The sequence below is a fragment of the Anguilla anguilla genome, chromosome 15, assembly GCF_013347855.1.
Source record: "Anguilla anguilla isolate fAngAng1 chromosome 15, fAngAng1.pri, whole genome shotgun sequence".
Lineage (NCBI taxonomy): Eukaryota > Metazoa > Chordata > Actinopteri > Anguilliformes > Anguillidae > Anguilla > Anguilla anguilla.
This window is the reverse complement of record NC_049215.1, coordinates 11,807,009-11,831,408: the sequence shown is the minus strand read 5'-3', so window position 1 is coordinate 11,831,408 and position 24,400 is coordinate 11,807,009. Positions and strand designations below refer to the sequence as shown.

At 51.1% G+C, this 24,400-nt stretch overlaps 1 protein-coding gene across 14 annotated transcripts in view; it reads right to left on the bottom strand.

Annotated features, from left to right (window-relative positions):
• Nucleotides 1-24,400, bottom strand: part of tns1b (tensin 1b) — a 221,163-nt gene that overhangs the window by 64,264 nt on the left and 132,499 nt on the right. For 12 of the 14 annotated variants that reach the window (XM_035394356.1, XM_035394360.1, XM_035394357.1 and 9 more), the window contains 5 exons: nt 13,356-13,397; nt 6,757-6,806; nt 2,629-2,800; nt 1,834-1,884; nt 1,608-1,730 (listed from right to left, as the gene is read on the bottom strand). In XM_035394356.1, the coding sequence (XP_035250247.1) occupies nt 1,608-1,730; nt 1,834-1,884; nt 2,629-2,800; nt 6,757-6,806; nt 13,356-13,397 (438 nt within the window). Of the gene's footprint in view, nt 1-1,607; nt 1,731-1,833; nt 1,885-2,628; nt 2,801-6,756; nt 6,807-9,417; nt 9,676-13,355; nt 13,398-24,400 lie in introns of those variants that run through there. The other 2 variants (XM_035394368.1, XM_035394370.1) reach the window with 2 other exon arrangements.

Below are 24,400 nucleotides of genomic sequence, written 5' to 3'. Positions count from 1 at the left end.
GTGGAAACACAGAGGTCAGGAATTTAGAAATGAGTGCTGTTCTTATGTAGGTTTGCAGTTTTATGTGTTCAGATTCTGCCACCTAGAAAATAAGAACGCACAGAAAACTCATGAGGGGACACCACTGTACTGGACGTCCCATTCGCGAATGCACAAACAAACATAAAAAACAGCGTGGAGCACGTGAAACGCCGATTACATAAGACTAATCTTACGAGACCATCTTCCTCTTCGCCGAGGGCTCGTATTAACCAAGGAGGGGAAAAAAAAAAAAAACATTTAAAAAAACAATTCCGGTCACCGTGGCAACGCTCTGTTTGAACAAAATTAAACAGGCTTCGTATTTATCTTGCGTTTAACGCGAACTGGAGAAACATCGAGTCGGATTTCCCACAGGAAGGCTACAGTGGGGTCTCAGAGTCCGGAGAGCGACGGTCGGGTTCCGTCAGGGTTCGTGCACTCAAGATGGCGGTTTGCGGCTAAGGCTGATTAGCACGCTCGCGGCGAGGTCGGGGCCCTGCGCCTCTAACGCGACTGTTGACGTTTCGCGCGGCGTCGGGAAAGAGCGAGCCCGCGGGTGGGTCGGACAGCCCACGCGCTCCGTCAGCTGCTGTTCTTTTCACGGATTTTTATCTGCCCCGCTGGAATAATTCCCGTTGCCCTTAACAACAACAAACGGCTAGAAAAGTCAGGAGTTTATCCCGGGCTTAACAAAGAGGAGCGCTGAGAACACCCAGCCCCCCCCCCCCCCGTTCACGGGGCTCCTAATCTGAGAAATTACCTCAGACGATCACAAGAAGGGCTGAGGGCATAGACAGTGGGGGAGGGGAGAGAATCCTCCGGAACCCACCCGCGGGTCGCCACGCGCCTTTAAAATACGCCGCCCCGCCTGCTTAAATGCGCCGGAGAATCACTTGAAGACATTCCGCAAGGAGGGAGATATCGCGCCTCCCTAACCTATGAAGTCGGGGGTCTGGGTGGCTAACACTGAGAACTCGAGTCGGCCGTGTCTCTCTCTCAAATTCAAATTCAAATTCAAAATGCTTTATTGGCATGAAATACATTTGTACTTATTGCAAAAGAGTGCACACAGAAACAGGAATAGGAATACAAACAACATCTCTCTCTCGCTCTCTGTCTCTCTCTCTGTCTGTCTCTCTCTCTCTCTCCGAAAACACAGAGCAGCGATCGCACCCCAGGATCGGCGCGCTCCGCTGTGAGAAAAACAGTGGCTTGAACACGCCATCTGCTGTCCAGGAGCGTAGCACAGCCGACGCAGCACAACAGCCGACTCTGAGAAAACAGAGAACTGGACCGAGGACAAGAAACTGTTCTCAATAGTGTTGCTCAATGCTATTTCTCTCACGCGGTGGAGCGGCATCCAGGACAAAGTTTACAAATGAGCAAATATGATAATCGGTCTTAAAAGAGATCCCCAGACTCCAGTAAGGGCCATGTGACCCACACGCTAGCTTTTTGGCTTTATTAACCCACGGCTGCGCCGGTTGGAGAAAGTTCTACGAGATCCACGGGCCAGTCGTAGCATTAGACAGACAGACGGGGTGTGGAACGAGAGAGGTTCATTCTGGGAGGAAGGCCTCGCTCACCTTGTTGTGCAGCACCACCACGTTGCGCGAGTCTGCGCTCAGCCAGGTGTCCATGGCCTTGCAGATGCTGCAGATCTTGTCCAGCGCAGGGGCGTGGTGGTCAAGCCAGCCGAAGTCCAGAACCTGCGCGGGAGGGGGGGAGACCGGTAGAGGGTTAGGGAGACGGCGAGGGGGGGCGAAGCGGTACCGGGACAGTAGCGGTAGCAGCGTGGCACAGGATGCTTACCCTCGGGTTCAGCTTGGCTATGTCGTATCTCTTCTCGCTCAGGTTGAAGAGCTGAAAACACAACAGGCACAGGTCGTCAGGACAGAATGGACCTTCACACACTGTAACACAGGCAGCCACTGCAACATGGTTATATGGCAGAATCATTTCAGCACTGTAAATAAGAGCAATATTTTTGCTGAATAAAAAACACATGAGTTTTTGGTGAACTTAAAGCTTCCAGCATTATTTTCAGCGCCAATTAATAGTGTAATTCACCGACAGGCTAACTTGGTCACATGAATTAAATTTCGTACAGACCTACCTATTTATAGCTAAATATTACACACTTAATACATGGAAAATAATGCACAAGGACACAATTTGAAGAGATTGTTTTGCTTTTCTCAGATTGATCTATACGAGTTGGTGTATTGGAGGGGTGCACAACAAGGGCCAATCCATTTCAGGAATTTGCCAACATTTATTTACTTAGCCCAATCATATCTTGATCTGACATGTGTATAAGCACCAGCTACAGCCGCAGACTGAAGTGTATCCTAGAGATTTTACTGAGCTCAAGTGCAGGAGTGAAGCAGCATAGTTTATAGAGCTGTCGGAAAACTACATCTATGGTAATTGGTTGGAACAAAAACCAGCACGCAGATCGGCCGTCCAGGACCGGAGTTGTGCACCCTTGGTGTATTGGTCTGATGCTGGATGGTTTATAATTGTGGTTCTGATTTTCGTCCTAAGCACGCAGTAAAAAACTACATTTCCCAGCGTCCCTCTGAGTGCCGGTGAGCGCAGCCTCACCAGGTAGTGGTCTCCGTGTTTGGACCTCAGCATGCTGGCCACCTCTTTGAGGTTGGCGCTGTAGCTCTGCTCCTCCACGCTGCTGGGGAAGGACACGGAGATGATCCGCTCGGTGATGTAGACCAGGTCCACGTCGTAGTTCTCCTCCATGGCCTGAATGAGGCTCAGGCTCCTGGCGAGACAAACACACACCGTCGTCGTCGTCACACGGGTCAGCTCACCGCGGCCCTCGCATACTGCCGTGCCGAAGACCAGTTGACCTTTGACCTTTGTCCACCGGCAGACTTCTCACGCTCCCCACAAGAGAGAGGAGCGGAGGAGAGGACGGCGCTCCCAGAGATAACGACTCGGACGAACCCGAAGTCTTTCGACAATCTCATTTTAATCGAAAAACCATCTCGAAAAGCAGCCACGGCGTTCGCGCTAGCGTATTTCGGCTAATTTAGCTCATTTTCTTCGACGGGTGGCTGATTTTTGAAGCCCCGCAGCTGGGTCCTGTTTTTCAGAGGCCGCATTGTCCTCCGTGCCCGCCCCACACGCCGATGCCCGACGCTAGAAAAAAAACGTCTCGCTGACAATGGAGGCACTGTTAGCCGCGGCTACCTGAGCGGGCCTTCACCCAGCCAAGCAGGGTCTGGCCAACCCCGGGGGGGAGGGGCTGGAATCTGTCACCTCGCCCGTGATTTGTTATCTCACGCATACCTGCAAAATGTTTCTCCAGCTTTGCCGGGCGGACAGCTCGTCAAAGTCCAGAAATAGCAGGGGGGCCGCGTTAAAGGCCCCGCCTTAAAGAAACATCAATCTTTCAAAAAGATGCACCTGAGGACACTGGGACCCCGGGACGACGGTTTAAACAATCCTTAAGGGGGCGGGGCTCAAATTTCCCAGGAGTCTGCCCATGTAACATTCGGGACAGCGTGGCGCATCGAGAATGTTCTTATGGATGTTTTCCTCAAAGACAAAAGCACGGAAAGATTCGCCAGACCCATAAATCGCACGGGAGAATATTCCGGATTCCATGAGCGCTAGGTAGAGACCGAATAAAAGCGAAGCGGTCATTCGCGACCGAACGAGCGAGACAGATTAGCCCGCGTGCTTTTCCCAAATGTTTTTCCTGCGGGAGACGCTGCCAAAGAACTTTAAAAACGGAAAAGAAACACTTCCACGCAGTTCTTTTTTTCTTCTTCTTTTGTTCGCGACCATGAATCATGTAAAAAAAAAAAAAAAAAAATCACATAAGCTGCATTTCCCATAATCCCCGGCTTCGCTCGGCGAGGCTCGCTATCTCCCCCTCCCCCAGGTCTGCCGGTTTGAAAGTGCCGCTCCGCAGACTGCGGTCTGGAGCTCTTCCAGGGCGCTCCGATTCCCATCGTCTGTCTGATAGCCTAATTGTGCGAAGGGGCTTTATCTCTCTATGGGCAATTGCATTCTGAAACGTATCTCGCCCGCGCCATTTTACTGCACTTAACACTTTGGTTGACCTTCTCGGTGAACGTTACCTGCAGCTTGTTTAGCAGTTAGCAGACCAGTTTGAAGTTTGGGTTAACACGCTTTGCAGCGAAGCAAAAAGAATAGCTGCTTCTTTACTTTTTAGGCATTTATCTTTTGATGCTTTTACCCATAAAATATGATGCCTTTACCCACTCAGATACTTACTGAAGAAATGTTAGGCGAAGAACATAGCTCTAGTGTACCTGACAGTGACCCACCTAGGAATCAAACCTGCAATCCACATCCTACAAGTCCAGTTCCCTAAGCACTGTACTGCCACCGAAACCAAAGCTTTAAGGTGACATAATGGGTTACTGTACTGCAAACACTGTTGCAGAAAAAGCACTTTTCTATGGTAAAGAGCTGCTACTATGCACATGCGCACACGCACACACACACACACACACACACACACACACCACATCTTCAGATCCACATTGTGTTTTTCTGGCCAAGGTCACCTGAGAAAAATTCCTAGAAGCAGCAAGTATTACACTTTATAATTTATCCAGACAGGGAAGTGCTGGCAATAACAACAAAAAATGAACAAAGAATAGAGACTGATATCACAGCCAAATAATGACTGATCATAAATAAAGGCAGCGGATTCCTTAACTGCCATTGCCAGTTGAGCACTGTCTGAAATATAATTTGACCCAAATCATTCCACCCCAAACCCCATTTTCCTTCATTCTCCTCAATTAGTAATCAGCAGCTGCTTCTCAAATTACCCTGTATGACTGTACTACCCACATACATGTACTGTACCAGGAAGACCACACACACACACACACACACTCACTCACAGGCATGCAGCACTGCAGCTGCACCTGCCCCCCCCCCCCCCCCCCCCCCCACACACACGCACACACAAACACACACGCACACGCACGCACGCACACACACACACACACACACACACACACGCACACACACACAGGCGGTAGCAACAGCCGACTCAAATGCTCTCTACCCACAGCAGTAGCAGTCCTCTGTGCAGTCCACATCGTTGGCACTTTTGATCACCGAAAGGATCGTACCTACAACTGCAAGGCTCTATCTACATGTGCAGCATACATCCTCTTCTACTGAGGGGGTGTAACATAGGACCCCTTTTACTGACGGGGTGTAACATAGGGCCCCTTTTACTGACGGGGTGTAACATAGGGCCCCTTTTACTGACGAGGTGTAACATAGGGCCCCTTTTACTGACGGGGTTTAACATAGGGCCCCTTTTACTGACAGGGTGTAACATAGGGCCCCTTTTACTGACAGAGTGCAGCATAGGGCCCCTTTTACTGACAGAGTGTAACATAGGGCCCCTTTTACTGACGGGGTGCAGCATAGGGCCCCTTTTACTGACAGAGGGCTATTCAAGAGACCCTAAAATATTTTCTAATAGGCTGACTTAATGTTGCGTTAGATTGCTCTTACATCTGGCATGGGAATGTCCTACAAAATGGAAATCTGGCACAGCAGAGGAAATGACTGTGCAGGGCCAAATACCACACAGAAATAAATTCATAAACACAAATCCCGTGCTATATATTTTATGTGTTATATAAATGTGGACATCCACTGAAAACGTCCGACTCTCAGCTCAGATCTCCCCACTTACACGCATGATTTGAAAAGCACAACTGAAATATGTGTATATTAATACAGAAGTGTCCTAATGTGCATGGTTCACATACCCTGCAAAACACTGAAGCCTGCACTCAATCAACATTTGTCTTTAAAAGTGACTCACAAATAATTGCAATAGCACTTTTTTCCAATGCAAAAAGTTTGCCAAGTTCAGATCAGCAAAATTAACTACTAAATTCAAAGAACAAAGTTGCATTCGCATATAATTGCAAGTCAAAATTTGGGGAAAAAATGTTGATTGAAACCACATCTGAGTCTTAATAAAGTCTTAAGAACACAAATAATTGTATTCAACTCCAAATAACACAAAGACGGGAGTGAATGGTGAACTGTCAGTTCGTTGCGTGTTTCGACGAGGAATAGAACGGCTCGGCGTAGACGTGAGTAAAGCAACGCCGCTTGACCTCGAGTTTACAACGAGAGGGAGTTGATTGACGCTGGACATGGCGGCGGCCCCTTTCAACCTGAGGCTTTTCACTCGCAGGTGCGACATTCTGCAGCGACGGGTTTCCCTCGCACATTTGTGTCCGTGCCGCGCCTGCGGCCGGTGCTTCGCGAGTCCGGACGCGACCTTCGTCTCGTTCGGGTCGACACCGGAAGGGACGGACGTTCTCCGCGAAACACCGGCTCTGGAACGTAGCCAGGAGGACTGCCTGAACGTGCAGCCATGACGGCTGGACTCTGGTTTTTTCAGAAGATCAGAAAGCCGTCGCGCTCGAAAAGAGAACCGGGGCGTAGACTGTAGCAGATAGCGAAGCTGAGAACCGCGGACGCTAAGCTAGCCGAAAATACGAGCGCTCCGTTTTCGTTCCCGCCGCCGCTCTGTGAGTTGGCGCTGGCGCGGGTTCTCTGGCGGTAGGAACATTCTCAGGAGGGCCGCCCTGCACCCACTGGCGGCCCGATCACTTTTTGCCGCGCATGAGTTTTTCCACCGTGCGTACGGCGGAGCGGCCTGAAGCCGCGGTCGGGGCCGGCGCCCGCTGCTCTTACCGAGACGGCCTGCGCCTGGACTCCACGCTCTTGGAGGACTTCGTCGAACCCTGAAACCAGACAGAGACAGAGAGTGGAGACTTAAGCAGGTGGATCTGCGCAGGATTACATCAAAACATTAGGGGGGGGGGCGGGGGGCACACAAACAAAAAATAATAATAACTCAACAATAAAGCAAGATTTTCGACATCTGTTTGACAAAAAAGTGAAATGAAAATATTTAAGAGAAGCAGTGCTATGACTCATTTGCCAGTGATGGTGATTTTCCACTGGAAAGAGAAATGTAATAGGTACGATCATGTGTGTTCATCTTCCTTACTGAGAGTGTTTCTGCATGTTTATGTCTCTGTATGTGTGTTAATGAGCATACTAAATAATAAATAATAATATTAACAATGCATTATGACTGTTGTCATTGTTATAACACAATGTTGTTATAAAGCAATTGAACTATTTTTGTTTCCTTAAAAAAATCAGCGTCATTGCCAAACTAATCGCACTACTACCAAATTTGGTTTCATACCCACAAAGGCACGCATACCGATACATATAAAGCCAAGAAACCTTCACAGACAAGGAGACAAGTACACAAACACACAAGCATGCTTGTAAGCACACAACATGACTTTGAGCCTACAATTACCGAAAATAACTAACTGTATGAGCTTGTGCGTGCGCTTGCGTGTGTGCGTATGTGAGTGCGCTTGAGTGCGAGTGTGTGTACGCGTGTGCGTGTGTGTGTGTGCGTGCGCACAAGGGCTGACAGATGAGAAGTGATAAATCACAAAACACAAACAAATGGAAGAGATGACTCCGCAGCAGCAGACTGGGCGGAGCCAAAGAAAGTCACAGAGACTGGTGAGCATCACCAGTGACCAGTACAGTGAAGTAACGGTGACTCACCGCTTTCATTATTTCAGTGTATTTATTCAAGGTGTTTTTTTATTGTGTTGGAAATGTTTTCTGACTTTCCTTTTAAAGACAACTGTCACGGGTTCATGGTAAACGGTCTGTGTGATATTTTTTAAAACATTTGGCAAAGTTTAAATAAATGGTGAAATAACAGTCAAAACTTTCTCTCTCTCCTCCTGGATATCCAGACAGACAGTTGACCACAGAACCACATTACAGGCCCTTGTTCTGCCTTCTTTGTCTGTTACTCAGTTGTGTCTGACAATGGTAATTTGTTTGGATAATCCCTATTTGCTTTTCCCAAAAGAAACATTTTAACAGACGCAGCACGTAGCCTGGATGAGTCGTGCACAGACACAACTGTGTTTCACGCTAACCGTTTCAATATGACAGACCCTGAGGACGGTGCCGGGGAGGCGATCAATGATTCACCCGAAGGAGGATTTAAGAGACGAGAACCAATCGCAGCGAACGTCCTCTCGGCCTCCTCGGTGATGCAAGACCCCAGCTCAAATCACTTCCAGTTCTCCTCAGAATCGGCCAATTTCAGCCCATCGAAGGCACTATTTCAAAACCTTCGATGTTTTCCACGAAACTGGCTTCTCACCCCCGGCGAAATTTCGGTGAACAGGAGGCCGGTTGTGACATCGAAAGTTTACATTACCGTACGGCCGACGCAAAGACGGCCTTCGCAAAAGTAAGTAAGACGGTCATCCCAAAGCAAAAAGATACAGTAGATCTAGCGCATCCAAAAGAGCCAGAGACAGACACACAAAACAGACACGACAAGCAAAGCTAAGACGTAATAACCATCTACCGCTTGCAATCAGACACCTTTTTATTAGTGTTGGAGGCGAACGGAGGGGGTGGGAGTTTTTGCTGGTTATGATTCAAATCACCCAAACGGACTCCAGTTGCCTCTTTAGCTGAATCACGGGGAGACACGGGTGTTGTTGAACAGACAAACACACTCGCGCGGCGTCGTGCGACGTTCGCACAGCTAATCGTAACGCCATTTCGCCGCTCGAGCCTCCTGCGTCCGCTCCCTCGCTCCGGGACGCAGTGTTTTTTTTTAACGTGCCTGTAATGACATCGCTCTTCCAGGACCATAATTCTGTCTATAAAAAGAAGAACCAGATGTACCCTGGGCTCTGACAAAGAGCCGAGGATCGCGTCTAGCAGCCGTATATCACGGGAGGAGACGGAGACGGAGCTGGTTCGGGACGCGGAAAGACGTCGGGGCGTGCCGAGGCCGACCCCACCCCCGCGCGGCCGGCCCACCTCCCTAAAAACAAACTCCAGGTTTCCAAACCCCCCCCCCCCCACCCCTCCCCTGGTCCCCAGTGCCCAATGAAAACTCGGCGGCTCTCGGCCATCGCGAGCGAACTCCAAACTTTCAACATTTCCTTAATCAGCCTGCAATTACCAGCCTCCAGAAACAGCCAGGGAGCAGGGAGAGGGGGGCGAGGGAAAGAGGGGGGGCTGGAATACTCATCACTATTATCAAAACCAGCTGCGAACACCGCTTACAAGCAGGCCCAACAAATTAAACAGAGGGAGCGATGGAGGGACGGCTGGAGGGAGCGAGGGAGGGAGGGAGGGGTGCGGGAGAAGAGAAAGCGAGCGAGGGAGAAGTTTTCCCCGGGAACACGGAGTTTGGGGCGAACGGTTAAGAGCGTTAAGAAAACGTGCCGATTCGCCCGCGCCCCCCCCACCCCCGCCCCCGCCCCATCGCCCGGCCGACCCTACCTTGAACAGGTAGCCCGTGCTCCACCTCCACGCGCTGCGCAGGGAGGACAGGCGCCTCCGCAGGGAGCCCGAGGGGTTCATGGCTGCGCCTCCTCGGTCGCTGTGCATCCTCCCTAAAACTCGACTCCCGCTTTTCCCCCCGCTCCGCGCAAAAAACAAAACAAAAAAAAGAGAAAAGCCTCTATTTCTGACCCAAACTGTTTATGAGATGCCGCATGCTTGGATAGGTCCAAAGCGCACTCGAGCTCGCTCCTTCTCTCTCTCTCTCTCTCCCTCTCTCTCTCTCTCTACTGCCCTCCCTCCTGCCCTCCCCCTCTCTGACTCTTTCTCTCCTCCCTCTTTCCCATGCTGTGTTTTTTTCGCTGGTCTCCAGATTTTCTCCGAAGGCCGCGCCTCCCCCCCCACCCCCCCCCTGCCCGCCCCCCATTTTTTTGGGCCCGCCCTGTGGTGGTCCCAGCTGGGGTCAAGCGCTCGTCAGCTGACTGCGGGGGATCCCTGGCACAGCATCCTCAGCCTGTCCCGCGATTAACCCCTTTACCGCCAAGCTCCCCCCCGTTTCTGCTTCTCATACTCTTCAGCTGGAAGAGGGGGGCGGGGGGGCGGGGGGGCAGGGGAGGGGGGAGACTTCCCAGATTTAGCACTACCAGCTGTGGGCGGCTGGGTGTGTGCGCACATGTGTCTGCGTGTGCGTGTGTTTGCGTGTGTGTGTGTGTGTGTGTGTGTATGCGTGTGTTTCTCTGTGTGTGCGTACTGTGTGTGTCTGTGAGCATATATATGTGTGTGTGTGTGTGTGATTGTGTGTGAGTGTGTGCATGCATGTCTGTGAGTTTTTGAGTGTGTGTATATGTGTGTGTATTTGTGTGTGCATGTGTGTATGTGTGTGTGTTTGTGCAAGTGTGCACGCATATGTATGTGAGTGTTTATTATTGTTTCATTAAAATGTTCTGGTGGACTGAACAACCCCCCCCCCCCCTTCCCCTCCACTCCGGTCACAACAGGGTAAAACCAAACACATCCACCGCAGGCAAAGCCACGCCCACGGTCGTGATGAGGTCACAGCCTGCGGACCCCGGGAGAGAGCGGCCTCCAGCATGAAACCCGATTATCGCCCAAACAGAGCGCGCTCAGTGCGAGCCAGCGCTGAGCTGGTGCTAGCGGTCCACCGCACCGCGGCACAGAGGCACAGAGGCGGCTCTGTGCTCAGCCCGCACGTCCAGGTGACTCTCAGATCAGGGAGTCGTTAAGAGACACGCCACCCGAAGCCACGGGAGCAAAACACGGAGTCAGCTTGCGTGGTACGGCGAGGAGAAGACGCCGGTCACGTGACAGTACGGCTCCAGATCCTCGGGGGGTGCGGGACGGGCGGTCTCATGGCTCTGGAACGCCGGCTTCGCCACAATCGAACGGCCGTGACTTTGCCAGGAGCTGTGTGCCCCGTGATGCTCACACAGCCCGGATAGGGATAATTATGTTCAAACATTAACCCTGTTTCTTTCCCCCCCTCCCTCTCTATTCGAGTCTGGTATAATGGGGTTCACACAGCACAGTGGACTGTGTGCAAAGATGGGAGGGAATTTTTTTTGGGGGGGGGGGGTTCTATACTCATAATGAAGATAAGGAGTTGGACCCAGGAACAAGGAGTCAAGTCTAGCAACAAGGAGACCTGTCTAGCAGCAAGGAGCCACACCCAGGAACAAGGAGTCACGCCTAGCAACAAGAAGTCACACCTAGCAACAAAGAGCCACACCCAGGAACAAGGAGTCACACCTAGCAACAAGAAGTCACACATAGCAACAAGGAGCCACACCCAGGAACAAGGAGTCACACCTAGCAACAAGAAGTCACACATAGCAGCAAGGAGCCACACCCAGGAACAAGGAGTCACACCTAGCAACAAGAAGTCACACCTAGCAACAAAGAGCCACACCCAGGAACAAGGAGTCACACCTAGCAACAAGAAGTCACACCTAGCAACAAGGAGCCACACCCAAGAACAAGAAGATACACCCAGGAACCAGGAGTCATGCCTAGCAACAAGCACTCACACACAGGAACAAGGAGTCATGCCTAGAAACAAGAAGTCACATCAAGCAAGCACAGAGTCTGTCCACAAGCGGTCAATCCGCCAGGGTTTGACACTACAGTGCTCCATTAGTGGCTGGACCGTCTGTTTCGCCTTCTCTAAAAAGTCGATCCCAGACTTGCAGACCGCAGTAGCGCCCATTTGGTAAACTCTGGCGAGAGCTGTGCCCGTGGCAGGCTCCTGCCGCACGCTTGCTAGCTGGGCAGCTTCCACGCTAACTGTGAAAAGCAGGAGTTTCATGGTTCAAGTCGCTACAGACACTGCTATCATTCAGCCACCGGGCAAAGGCCTCTTCAACCGAAACCGCCATGGCACAGGCTAAATCCCACAGGAAGCACTCTGTACCCGCGGGGGGTCCACACTGCACTGTGCCATCTATCACACGGTCCAGCCCTGTGTACATGCTGTCCTGTCTATCACACGGTTTAGCTCTGTGCACACGCTGTCCTGTCTATCACACGGTTTAGCTCTGTGCACACGCTGTCCTGTCTATCACACGGTCCAGCCCTGTGTACATGCTGTCCTGTCTATCACACGGTTTAGCTCTGTGCACACGCTGTCCTGTCTATCACACGGTTTAGCTCTGTGCACACGCTGTCCTGTCTATCACACGGTCCAGCCCTGTGTACATGCTGTCCTGTCTATCACACGGTCCAGCTCTGTGTACATGCTGTCCTGTCTATCACACGGTCCAGCCCTGTGTACATGCTGTCCTGTCTATCACACGGTCCAGCCCTGTGTACGCGCTGTCCTGTCTATCACACGGTCCAGCCCTGTGTAAGCTCTGTGGTGTCACATGACCCACAGGCTGGGAGTCCAGTGACACTACCTGTCTGGAATCCTGAAGGCCACGCTAGGAGGTTTATTTAGATCGATGCAGCAGGGCCCACACGGTTAGTCACACGCAGCTGTGATGTGGTCGATCGCGGAGGGGGCCAGCGAGGGCGGTGGGGGGGGGACTTTGGCAGTGGGGGGGGGGGGGTGCTCTCAGGAACATGCTCGAGAACCCGAAGCAGGGCAGTTCCACGCCACCACCCCCCTTCACCCCCAAACCCTCGACCCCATCACAACTCTAACTCTTACTCTACTCTTTTCCCTGGACGTCCGTCCCACTTCACCTCTGTTTACGCAGCGCCTGAGCATTACTTCACCGCTCCTCCGTCGTTTCATCGATAAAAACACTGTTTCGCAACGCCGCTGATTTCGGGTTTCACAACGCTAGCTGTTCTCGGGGGTTAATCAGGAGCAGACCGCTGTAACTGCTCCAGCCAAGCGAACACGGATCCGCTGGCTGATATTAAATATGAAAGCTTTTACTGGTGACTGGCGAAAATAGTTACATTTCTGTCAAACTTATGAAAAATAAAAGTTTCTCTGGTGAAAGCTGCTATTGCCGTCCAGCATTTAAATGCTGATGAATGGCAAGCAAGGATAACCATTTTTTTTTCATACGGTGCTTTCAACAAAACTGAAAAAATAAAAAAGCTTTCATACATTGTAGAGTGGAAAGGTAAAATGCGTAGATGTGCATGCACACCCGCACATACACACTAACACACACACACACACACACACGCATACACAAACACACACGTACACACTAACACACACACACACACACACACAGACACACACACATACACAAACACACACATACATGCTAACACACACACACATACACACATGCACACACTTTCATTGGGCACTGGCCATTAAGACTCATAATAAAGAAAAAGAAAAAAGAAGGATAAAAGGCAGCAAACGGGGTACATTATTAAGGGGGTACGTTATTAAGGGGGGTACAGTATTAAGGGGGTTCCTGCATTAAAGAGGAAGAGGAGCGGCTGATTCTTACCATGGTCTCTACATGCTTCAGTGGGACATCGTTGCTTGGAGGCTGTGGAAAGAAGAAAACAGATTAGACTGTGACCCCAGCTCTCTAACCACCGGGATACCCCTCCTCCACCTGAGCCCCTCTTACAAAGAGACTCCACCTGAACCCCTCTTACAAAGGGTCTCCACCTGACGGCACTCCCCTATGAGGGGGCCCTGGGGAGGACCAGATGAAATATCACAGCCTGGATCCCAGGTGAGTTATCAGAGTCTGGATCCCAGGTAAGCTCTTAGAGTCTGGATCCCAGGTGAGCTATCAGAGTCTGGATTCCCAGGTGATCTACTGTATCAGAGTCTGGATCCCAGGTGATCTACAGTATCAGAGTCTGGATCCCAGGTAAGCTCTTAGAGTCTGGATCCCAGGTGAGCTATCAGAGTCTGGATTCCCAGGTGATCTACTGAATCAGAGTCTGGATCCCAGGTGATCTACAGTATCAGAGTCTGGATCCCAGGTGAGCTATCAGAGACTGGATCCCAGGTGAGCTCTTAAGAGTCTGGATCCCAGGTGAGCTCTTAGAGTCTCGATCCCAGGTGAGCTATCAGAGACTGGATCCCAGGTGAGCTCTTAAGAGTCTGGATCCCAGGTGATCTACTGTATCAGAGTCTGGATCCCAGGTGATCTACAGTATCAGAGTCTGGATCCCAGGTAAGCTCTTAGAGTCTGGATCCCAGGTGAGCTATCAGAGTCTGGATCCCAGGTGAGCTATCAGAGACTGGATCCCAGGTGAGCTCTTAGAGTCTGGATCCCAGGTGAGCTATCAGAGACTGGATCCCAGGTAAGCTCTTAGAGTCTGGATCCCAGGTAAGCTCTTAGAGTCTGGATCCCAGGTGAGCTATCAGAGTCTGGATCCCAGGTGAGCTCTTAGAGTCTGGATCCCAGGTGAGCTCTTAGAGTCTGGATCCCAGGTAAGCTCTTAGAGTCTGGATCCCAGGTGAGCTATCAGAGTCTGGATCCCAGGTGAGCTATCAGAGACTGGATCCCAGGTGAGCTCTTAGAGTCTGGATCCCAGGTGAGCTATCAGAGACTGGATCCCAGGTAAGCTCTTAGAGTCTGGATCCCAGGTAAGCTCTTAGAGTCTGGATCCCAGGTGAGCTATCAGAGTCTGGATCCCAGGTGAGCTCTTAGAGTCTGGATCCCAGGTGAGCTCTTAGAGTCTGGATCCCAGGTGAGCTCTTAGAGTCTGGATCACAGGTGAGCTCTTAGAGTCTGGACCACCAGCGCCAGCTCAGTGTGAATTAGCAGGCCCAAAGACGCGCTTGAGTCTGTGCGAGCGTAAATATTTAGATTAGGAGACATTTCTGCTCCATTAGTCAGAGAGAGGGTGCTCAAGCAGCACCATATACAGCAGTACAGCACAGGGGCTGACCCCCCCCCCCCCTCCCCCCAATGTGAGGCACCACCACGCCCCATCCCAACAAAGCAAGGAGCCTTCTGTTTATTACTAGGAAAGAAGCAGAGTAAGACGGAATCCGTGACGTGCGTTACAGGCGCTAGTCTGGTTAGCGTCGCCGCTGCTGGTAGCGCGATGTCAGGCAGGGATCGGGGGAAACAGGGTCGGATTGGGGGACGAGGTCACGACAGGGGTGCTTGGCTGGGTGCTAAAGCGGAGTTAGGGGGAGGATTTAACCAGGGGGTGTTGCACTGTTAGGCTGACACACTGTTAGCCTTTTGCGGTGTTAGCCTGTCACACCGTTAGCCTGTTGCATTGTTAGCCTGTCACACCGTTACGCTGTTGCGGTGTTAGCCTGTCACACCGTTAGCCTGTCACATTGTTAGGCTGTCACACCGTTAGCCTGTCGCATTGTTAGCCTGTCACACCGTTGGCCTGTCGCGGTGTTAGCCTGTCACATCGTTAGCCTGTCGCATTGTTAGGCTGTCACACCGTTAGCCTGTCTCGGTGTTAGCCTGTCACACCATTAGCCTGTCTCGGTGTTAGCCTGTCACACCGTTAGCCTGTCTCGGTGTTAGCCTGTCATACCGTTAGCCTGTCGCATTGTTAGCCTGTCACACCGTTAGCCTGTCGCATTGTTAGCCTGTCGCACCACAAGGCTGTCAAACCGTTAGTCTGTCGCGCAACCAGCTGGTTGCACTATAAGAATAGATGGCAACAATCTACCGTGTTACACAACCCCTCACAGACCATATCTCTGCCCTCTGATTTCGGTGGGAAAAGGCATCATGCAAAACATATTTCCACACAGCAACAAAAACAAGTGACCCAGTTCTTCACAAATCCCAAAAACACCCAAAAAAAACCAACAGAAAACACGCAGCCTGTCTGTCAAACATAGAAACGACACGACCGCACGCAATATTGCGCCAGTATGTTTTCTATGAATCTGAATCTGAATCCGTCTTTAAATATAATAAGGCTGCTGGGAAATTATACCCTGACAACAGTGCGCTCTTTCAGGGCAGCCAAAGACTGCAGCCGCAAAGCGGCGCGGTCCGGCCAGCCACCTACGAGCGTAGCTGCCTCACAGCCCAGAGCACCCCAACCTCGGTGGGCGGGCGGGTGGGGTGGGGAGGAGGGCTGGGGGGGCGAGGCAGGGGTGGGGGGTGAGGTGGGGGTTGGGGGTTGGGGGTTAGGGTTGTGTGTGGCTCCCTCATCACCCACTGCATCCACTCCACGGTTATAAGCAGCCGGTCACAGGCTAACAGCCATGCTACGCTACTGTAGACTCCACCGCATGTTTGGTGCAAGAAACACCACAAATGAGTCAAGTCAACCAATAAATGGCTTTATGGAGGAAAATACAAGGATGTAAAAATCAGAGAGGGCGATGATGATGACGATGATGATAATGGCGATGATGATGAAGAAGTAGCAACAGTAGACTGAAGTCAGACCAGAAACAGAACCGCAGCGGTCATGGCTAGATTACTTGCAGCAGTCAAGGAAAAAAAAAACAGCTCGTGATCTCTACAGCAATACGCCAGCATTTCGATTTCCTAACAAGCTGAACTTCACAAAGAGTGTTTTTCTTCTCCAAAGGAACACAACACCCAAACCCCTGCGCATGTTGTTTATCGATTCATTTCCCTGTTCCTGCTATGAAACCTCCCCCTTCCTCATCATTAGGAAAACACCTACAGGGTGCCCCAAATAAAACCACCCTGCACCCTTCTCCACTCTTCTTACCTCCAATACACCATGGACCTTTTCCATATTTAATATGTATCACCGGGGAGACTGTTTCCGTGGACCAGTTTTATATGGACCGGGCGGCAGTGTAGTACGACGGGTACGGAACTGGTCTTGTAATCTGAAGGTCACAGGTTTGATTTTCCGTGATAAGGACACTTCCCGGGTAGGCCGTTGTACCCTTCAGCAAGGTACTTAACCTTACATTGGATTCAATGTAAATTCTATGTGAAAATGTAGCGTACAGTAAATCGCTCTGGATAAGAGCATCTGCTAAATAGCTGTAATGTAATGTAAATGCATCAGTTTCTGTGCACCAGTTTCATACGTATTGCTGGGGAGATGGGGGATGTAAAAAGGAAGGAATGGTGGGCCTCACCTGTACACAGGTAAGTGTTCAGTGTAAAATCAACACTGAGTATTTTCAAGTCTAATACAGCGCACGCGGTACTGTAAAGTCAGTTAGAGCTGATTAAATGCTGCAGCCTTTGCCTGCGTAGAGAAAGCAGGGTCAGGCTGTGCTCTGTATGAGGCCGTTTGCTGCAGCGTTCTGTTTGTGCCCGCCCGCTGTGTACAGTGATTGGCCGCCGCCCCAACACGGCGTTTCACCTTCAGAAAGCGTTCAGCGTCCCGGCAGGGCTGCGGGACGGCCCCGCTGCCTAACGCGGTCGGCTGCTCGGCTGCTCGGCTGCTCGGCTAGCGGTCAGGAGCGCCGCCAGAGCGACAGGCTGGCATAGAGGGGGCACGGAGCCCGGAGCTGGCACCGCCCTGCCGGGGGGGGGGGTGTCGGGGAGGTGGCAGGGGGGTGGGGAGCGCGGGCCGTCCGACACGTCACACAGGCGCAGGAGGAGCCTCCCTTCCGCTGTGCTCAAAATTATAACCCTGTTTGGGAAAGGGTTTGAGAGGAGGTACGGCGCAGGGAGGTTCCTCAAAAGACAGCACAGAAATATCCGGCTGAGCCTCTTTTAAAACGGGCTCGGCTAAAAACAAACCACAGCTCCGTTCTTTTTAACAGCCTGGGGGAGGCACGGCTTCTTAAAGACTAACCCAGCTCTTCTGGAATAATAATAATAATAATAATAATAATAATAATAATAATAACAATAATTTATTATTATTATTATTAATAATAGCAATAATAATAATTGATACTAATAATAATAATAATAATGGCAGCCATTTTGCACCAGATGACTCTATGCACATCAATAGCAGTGCAGAGAGGAAGAATTTGTTTTTCTTGTTCATGTGCCCAATGCCGCGCCTAAGGGCCTAAGGGGGGGGGGGGGTTAAGAGCTGGGGTGATGGCTTGGGGGGGGCCACAGGGTTAAGGGCTGGGGAGAGGAGGTTGGCTCCCCTCCCCTGATTAGGCTCCCGGGCACTCTCAATATGCACATGCTTCTGCCCCCCCCCCCCCCCCCCTTAGACATGCCCGTGTGTCCCGCTCTGGGGGGCGCTGGGGCGGGGCAGGACGTCGGGCGAGTTTCTGCGCCGGGGCAGCCGGGGTCCCGGCTAGGCGGCGCAGTTAGCGTTAGCGTCGTGGGCCGGAGCGAGCGGCGGGAACGCCAAAAAAAAAAAAACAGGCTAACAAAAACAACGGCGGGAGAACAGCCCAACGACTGAAACCGAGCGAGCGCGACTTCACACGGCGAGCGGCTCGCCAAAGCCACCGCGGCGCGCAGCGAGGGAAAAGCTTTTAGGGGCTTCTGAAGGGAGGGTAGCTCTCCGGTCGCAGGTTTACGTCCGTCGGTGAAAACACGCTTCGCGCGGCGTAAAAAAAAAATCCGACGCGTAATTTCGATGGAAACAGCATGTGCTTTTCTTCAGGCCGATGAGGTAAGGAAGGGGAAACTCCCTTTTTTCCCAGGCCGAGGCGGCCAGCGCGCGGGCTGCTCGCGGCGGGGAGAGAGAGAGCAGACGGGGACGGGGGGGCCAGGCGGCGGCGGCCGGCTCAAACCGCGGACTGCGCCGCCTCCTGCAGGCGGGACCCGGCGGTGCAGCGCGGGGAGGCCCGGACTTCGACACCCTCCGCCCCCACCCCCCCCCCGGGCCTCGAGGCGCTCGGACCGGCCGCTAAGACCTCCGGTGTACCGCCGTGAGAACGCGGAGCGACGAGCTAGCGCTAACGCCGTGCGCCGCGGAACACTCCCTCCGTGTTTACAGAAGCCGAGGGTCTGCACTCACGCATTCCAGACCACAAGAAACGTTTCCAGAGCTCCGGGGGAGGCGGCTCCTGTCCGATTCCGATTCGCTTACGAAGTCTTGTGACAGAAACATTTGGGATGAGAACATTTCTCAAATAGGCCGAGAGCACATTTATTTTTCCCAAACAGATTCTGTCACAGAAAAACATTCCAGCATAGAAACCTGCTGGCAACATGCAGTCTGGAAAAACACGAGGATATTAAAAAGTAACTCAGCGAGGGGAGCGGCAGTCATTTTCTCGCTGTTTTTATTTTTGTTTTAGTTTCTGATCGTTTTTCTTTGTTTTGTTTGTGTGTGTGCGTGCTTGTGCGTGCGTATGCACGTGTGTACTGTATGTGTACGCGTGTGTGTGCGCATGCACGTGTGTGCGTGTGTGTGTATGTGCGTGTGTGTGCATGTTCTTAAATCTTTTTATTTCTATTCCCTTCCTTTCTTTTTAAAATACATTTCTTTATTATGGGTGTGTTTTATTATGTTAAAGCAAATTCAATTTTAACCTGTGACATGAAAATAAGGTTTATTATTATTAAGATTATAAGGTGAAGAACAGTGTTCCCAGTGCTATATGGGCCTGCCAGGAATGACTCGAGCTTCCAGTGAATTTGTAGAACCTAAAAAGGAATGATATTTCCTCCTCCCCAGGATCATTTATCCGCGTGTTACCGGCTGTTTGAAATAGGAAATTCGATAAGTAAACTGCTTTAAATTCCAGGGACGTTTAAAAAAGCAAAGAGCGTCAGAAGTCCGGATCGTCAACATACGCTGTCGCACTTTGCGTAAATATTATACCGTGGTCCACAAGTGGAGTGGGGTTCTATTTCTCGGCATTCGCAGTAAAAAATACGGACGTGCCGACAAAAAATGAGCAGCTGAGCCTGAGCTGGACTGAGGTCAGTCTCCCGAGCGTGCCCCGAAAACAACAACAAGGGGGGAAAGGAACGGATTTAGGACGAACGGAGGAATTCGCTCTTGTGAGAACCGTCCGAAAAAAAAAAAAAAAAAAAAAGGGAGCGCTTCCACGCGACCTTTGACCCCCCGCGCTCGCTCCCGGAGCAGATGCTGGACGTTGTGTGGGAGAAGAGTGACCCTTCGGACCGGGCCTTTTTCCTCTCTCTCTCTCTCTCTCTCTCCGCACGTTACATAACGTCGCGTTCCATTGCGTCCGCTTATCTGGGGACCCTCGTCCCAGGACGAACCGGACCACGCCGCCTCGCCGTACCGCCGCCCCAACCCCCCCCCCCCGCCCGGCATACGCCGACTCTCCCTTAGATTACCACTAGAGCACCGCTGCGGCGACGACGCGGACACCGGAGAGAGAGAGAGAGAGAGAGAGAGAGAGAGAGAGAGAGAGAGAGAAAGAGAGAGCAGGTGAAAAGAAGACCGGACGGGCGAGCGAACGAGTCTGCGCACGTCCGAGCATCCCTCAGAAACCCCGCGGTCGGCGTCGTCGCTTCGCTGAGGCGCGTACGGCTGCGGAAAGGTCGCGAGAGGTCGTCGTGCCCTCTCTTTACGAACCCGTACCAGGCACTGTAGGCCGCGATGGTTATTACGCGCTACAGAACGCTGTTGTGCGGTAAGACTTGTTAAAAACCTTTGGTTTTACAGTAATGCTTCCCTACACTCTTTAATTTGGCTGTTGTACCCTTGAGCGAGGTACTTAAGCTGCTTCAGTATGGACAGCTGTATAAACGGAGAAAATGTTTAAAAAAACAGCTAGCTGTGTAAGTCGCTCTGGATAAGAGCGTCTGCTAAACGCCTGTAATGTAATGGGAGCATTGCAAACAGCATTATTGGGCTGCTCTGTTAGAAGGATTTCAGCTGTAACTAGCTTGCCTGCTCACAGTCCGTATGGACAGCAGGCACGGCGCATTTTAAGTGGATTTAAACGCTGCACAGACACGGGCCTGGAGACGCGAGCCTGGAAAACGCAGGCCTCGAACTTTAATGGAAAACTTGGCCCCCGAGAGCGCACTGCTGTTAATAAACGATACGAGCCAAGTATGCAAAGTCATAAACAGTTTTCTAATTGAAATGATGGTGCCGATCATTTATACTGCAGCTAAAGCCATTACCGAGAAATGCCCTGGCACGATCCCGCCCACATTCCCCCGCGACATGACCCAGCCAACACACGTCTCACTGAGAGAGAGAGAGAGAGAGAGAGAGAGCCTAGCCTGGGGCCACAGATAAACTCAGGTGTGGGGAGGCATGGGGAGGGGGGGGACAAAGGAGAGAGAGGGGGAGGAAAGAGAGAGAGCAATAGCAAGAAGGAGAAAGACAGAAGGAGAGAGAGAGAGATATTCCCACACTCTTTTCCCCCGGATTGCTCACAGCCCGCAGCCTTAGCCGCGGCTAGTGTGAGCGTACAGTACGTTTGTGGAATTTGGCCGTCCACCCGGGGTCGCCCGAGCCAGCGGGCAGGGGCGAGGTGGGTCTGACGTCACACGCGCACGTGAATTATCGCACAAACGGGCCTTCTGTGCAAACAGCCGCGGCCAGCTCGCGGTCCGCCAGCGTTCCGCCAACGGGCGGTACGGGCCGACGGCGCGCCGACAGCCAGCCGCTGGCCGATGCTACGTTCGCTGGCCGGGCTAACGAACACCTTCGCGTCGGCCAAATCAAACACAAGTCACGCTAGCTACGGAGCGCGCGCAACTATTTTGACTTTCGTTTAAAAATACTTCTATTCCACTTTTGACGATGATGTCAGCCTGCATCGGGGGGTGTGAAATGCTTGTGCTGGAGAGCAGCGGGGTCTGCTGGCTTTTCTTGCTACTCGTCGCTTAACCGATCAAACGAAGCGATCCATTACACAGTTGACTCGCCTCAGTTGGTTTCTAAAATCTGAGCTGGTCACTGATTTTAAGGTGAAAACAAAAACAAGCAGACTCGGGGGCTCCGCAGACCTCCTGCATTTAATATAACGAGCAGTTGGTGGCGCTAATTAGCATAATTAGCGTAATTAGCGTAGTTAGCTTAGTTAGCATATCTTTTCTCATAAAGCGGGTGGTGGGCGCAGATATTAGCGAACCCTCGTAGGCGCAGGGCCCAGCGCAGTCCCTGGAGACCCCGCGAACCTCGGGGCCGGACCGCGCGGACGGACGGACGCGGGTCACGGGGGAATATTCCCGCCGCACGGAACGTCCTGTTCAGACGCCGCTGCCAGACGAGGGCTGGAACATCGCGCGATCCGACCTTTCCGAAGCGTCCTCAGCCGCGTCCGTGGAGACGGCGAAGGTGTGGAGTTCATTGCCCCCCCCACCCCCCCTCCCCCGCGCTCACTTAACTGCTACTCGCCTTTTATTATACACTTTTACCCATGGGGCTCATCTTTAACGAGCAGCCCTCGATAACTCTGCTGCTCATCAAAGATGCTCAGACTATGAGGATCTGACAATGGTTGAAAGAAAATGGATATCCGCACACTGGATTACAGCTCCCAATATTTTATTGACAAAAAAAAAAGCAAGGCAACGTTTCAACCCAACAGGGTCTTCCTCAGTTTTTGCCCTTTTTTTGTCAATAAAGTGTTGGGAGCTGTAATCCAGTGTGCGGATATCCATTTTTTTTCAACCTTCACATGTACTTTCATCCTGCATCTGGCCAAATACTGGTTGGATGTCCACACAGCTACTCTACTGTGGATCTGACGATGGTGCCACGTATTACAGTGGAACTGGAAGGCCAAAGCTGACCCTTTGCAGCCCTACTGCTGAAGATGAACACGGAACCAGCAAAGCTACTGTAAGACCTGTGAGCAGCTCAGCACATGGATAGGGGCCAGGCCATGCAGTCGTAGGGCAGTGTTTTTTTTGGTAAATGTCACAGAGATTTGGTAACATTTGGGCAATAGGGAACGGGCCACCGAACGGCATGCTCTTAATGAGAGCGCACACACAGGGTTTCTTGGGAGTGAGGTGTGAACATCACCGTCAATACAGACATGAACCGGAAACAAAGTGAATCCAGAAAAGAGAATGATGGGATTACTGCAGCCCACTTGAGAAGGGAAGACACCGCCCAAAATGAGAGTCTTCTGTTGGTCTCCTGAAGGAAGCTTTTATGAGTTTACTTCTTTTTTTCTTAATATTCTGGCTAAAAACAGCTGTGCAATAAAAATAAAACTTTGCATCTGGTACGTCGGCTCCCACCAATACAGTCATCCCCGTCACGCTCACTGTTATCTTATCGCGGTTTTAATTACTCATTAATTACTGGTGGATGCTAAGCTAACAAAAGCGCTCATTTTACTGGGAATACAATCAGACAAAGGCCAGGGGAAATGTATAAGAGAACACTGACAACAGGTCAAGATTTATAAGATCAAGCAGTACATTTGCTTGTACAAAGGGGAAAAAAACGAATTATTTGTCAAAGTGTTTCCGGTGCTGCGTAAGTTTTAAAAATTGAATTAACGTGATTCACAGGATCCACGACCTCTTGTAAGCATAACAGTATGGTGCAGCAACTTATTTATGTGTAGTCCTCCTCCCTGCTCCTACTCCCCCTCTCTCTCTCTCTTTCTCTCTCAAGTAAGAACACATTTTTTGGTTCATGCATTTGCCCTCCCACAGTAGCATGAGAATGCTTTTAAGGATCTCATGGCAAAAAAAACACATTCGTCCCAGAGGAACAGGAAAAAACAGGATTCCTCTGGAGGTCCTATTAATGGATTGGGATTGTCTGTCCGTCTGTCCATCTGTACTTCATTCCCAGGCCCCGAGGCAGACTGATGCGTTACTCCCTGCACCTGACACAGACTCTCCCCGCTTCAGACGAACAAATCTGAAAACAGATTCTCCCCGTTCTCTCTCTCTCTCTCTCTCTCTGTTTTCTCTCCCTCGGTCGAACGTCAAACGCAAATTTAGTGCCCGCATTCCCGCAGCCGATCGCGCTCCAGACCACGTAAATCTTCCGCCCCCCTCCGGCGGCTTCTCAAAGTCGGAGAATTCGCCAAACATGGAGCCGGGAGACGCGTCTCCGCAGCCAGCGTCAGCACGCTCGTCATTACCGAAAGTTCGCCCTATCTCCCCGCATTTACGAACTCCGCAGGTATTCGCCACTGATTAGATCCCTCCCTGGAAGTCTGCCATACGTATGCGATTTCTCTTCTGCTGCGTTTTTTACATTTTTTCGTCCTTGATAAATAACCACGTAAACTCCGCACCACCTCCACCCTGCAGTAGGCTACCCGCCGCTATCTGTCTTTGCTACAGTGCATACAGATTGAGTGCTAATGACGGCTGGTGTTCGAAAAAAATATCGCGTCATCGTCGGCACAATGGCATTAAAATTTTTTTTGAAAAATTCAAACCGTGCAACTCGTAATAATGGGCATGTTGTCAGTGCTCAAAAGGCTACGCCAGGAGACACCCCCATAATCGGATGTTTTAAACGTGAGCAATAAATAAATAAATAAATAAATAAATAAATAAAAACCTGCAGTTGAAACACTTGTTCAGCCAATGTCAAATATGGAGAGAACATGAACTTATGAAATAGGGAGAGAACAGAAGCAATTTTCCTTCTAAGAGCGCACGTTGCTTTTATTTAATTGAATAATAAAGTAACCAAGTAGAAATGTGGCCATTTTCTAAACAAAAAAAAAAGTTACATTTCTCCTTCATAAATCATATGGCATCAGTGTGCTCATCTT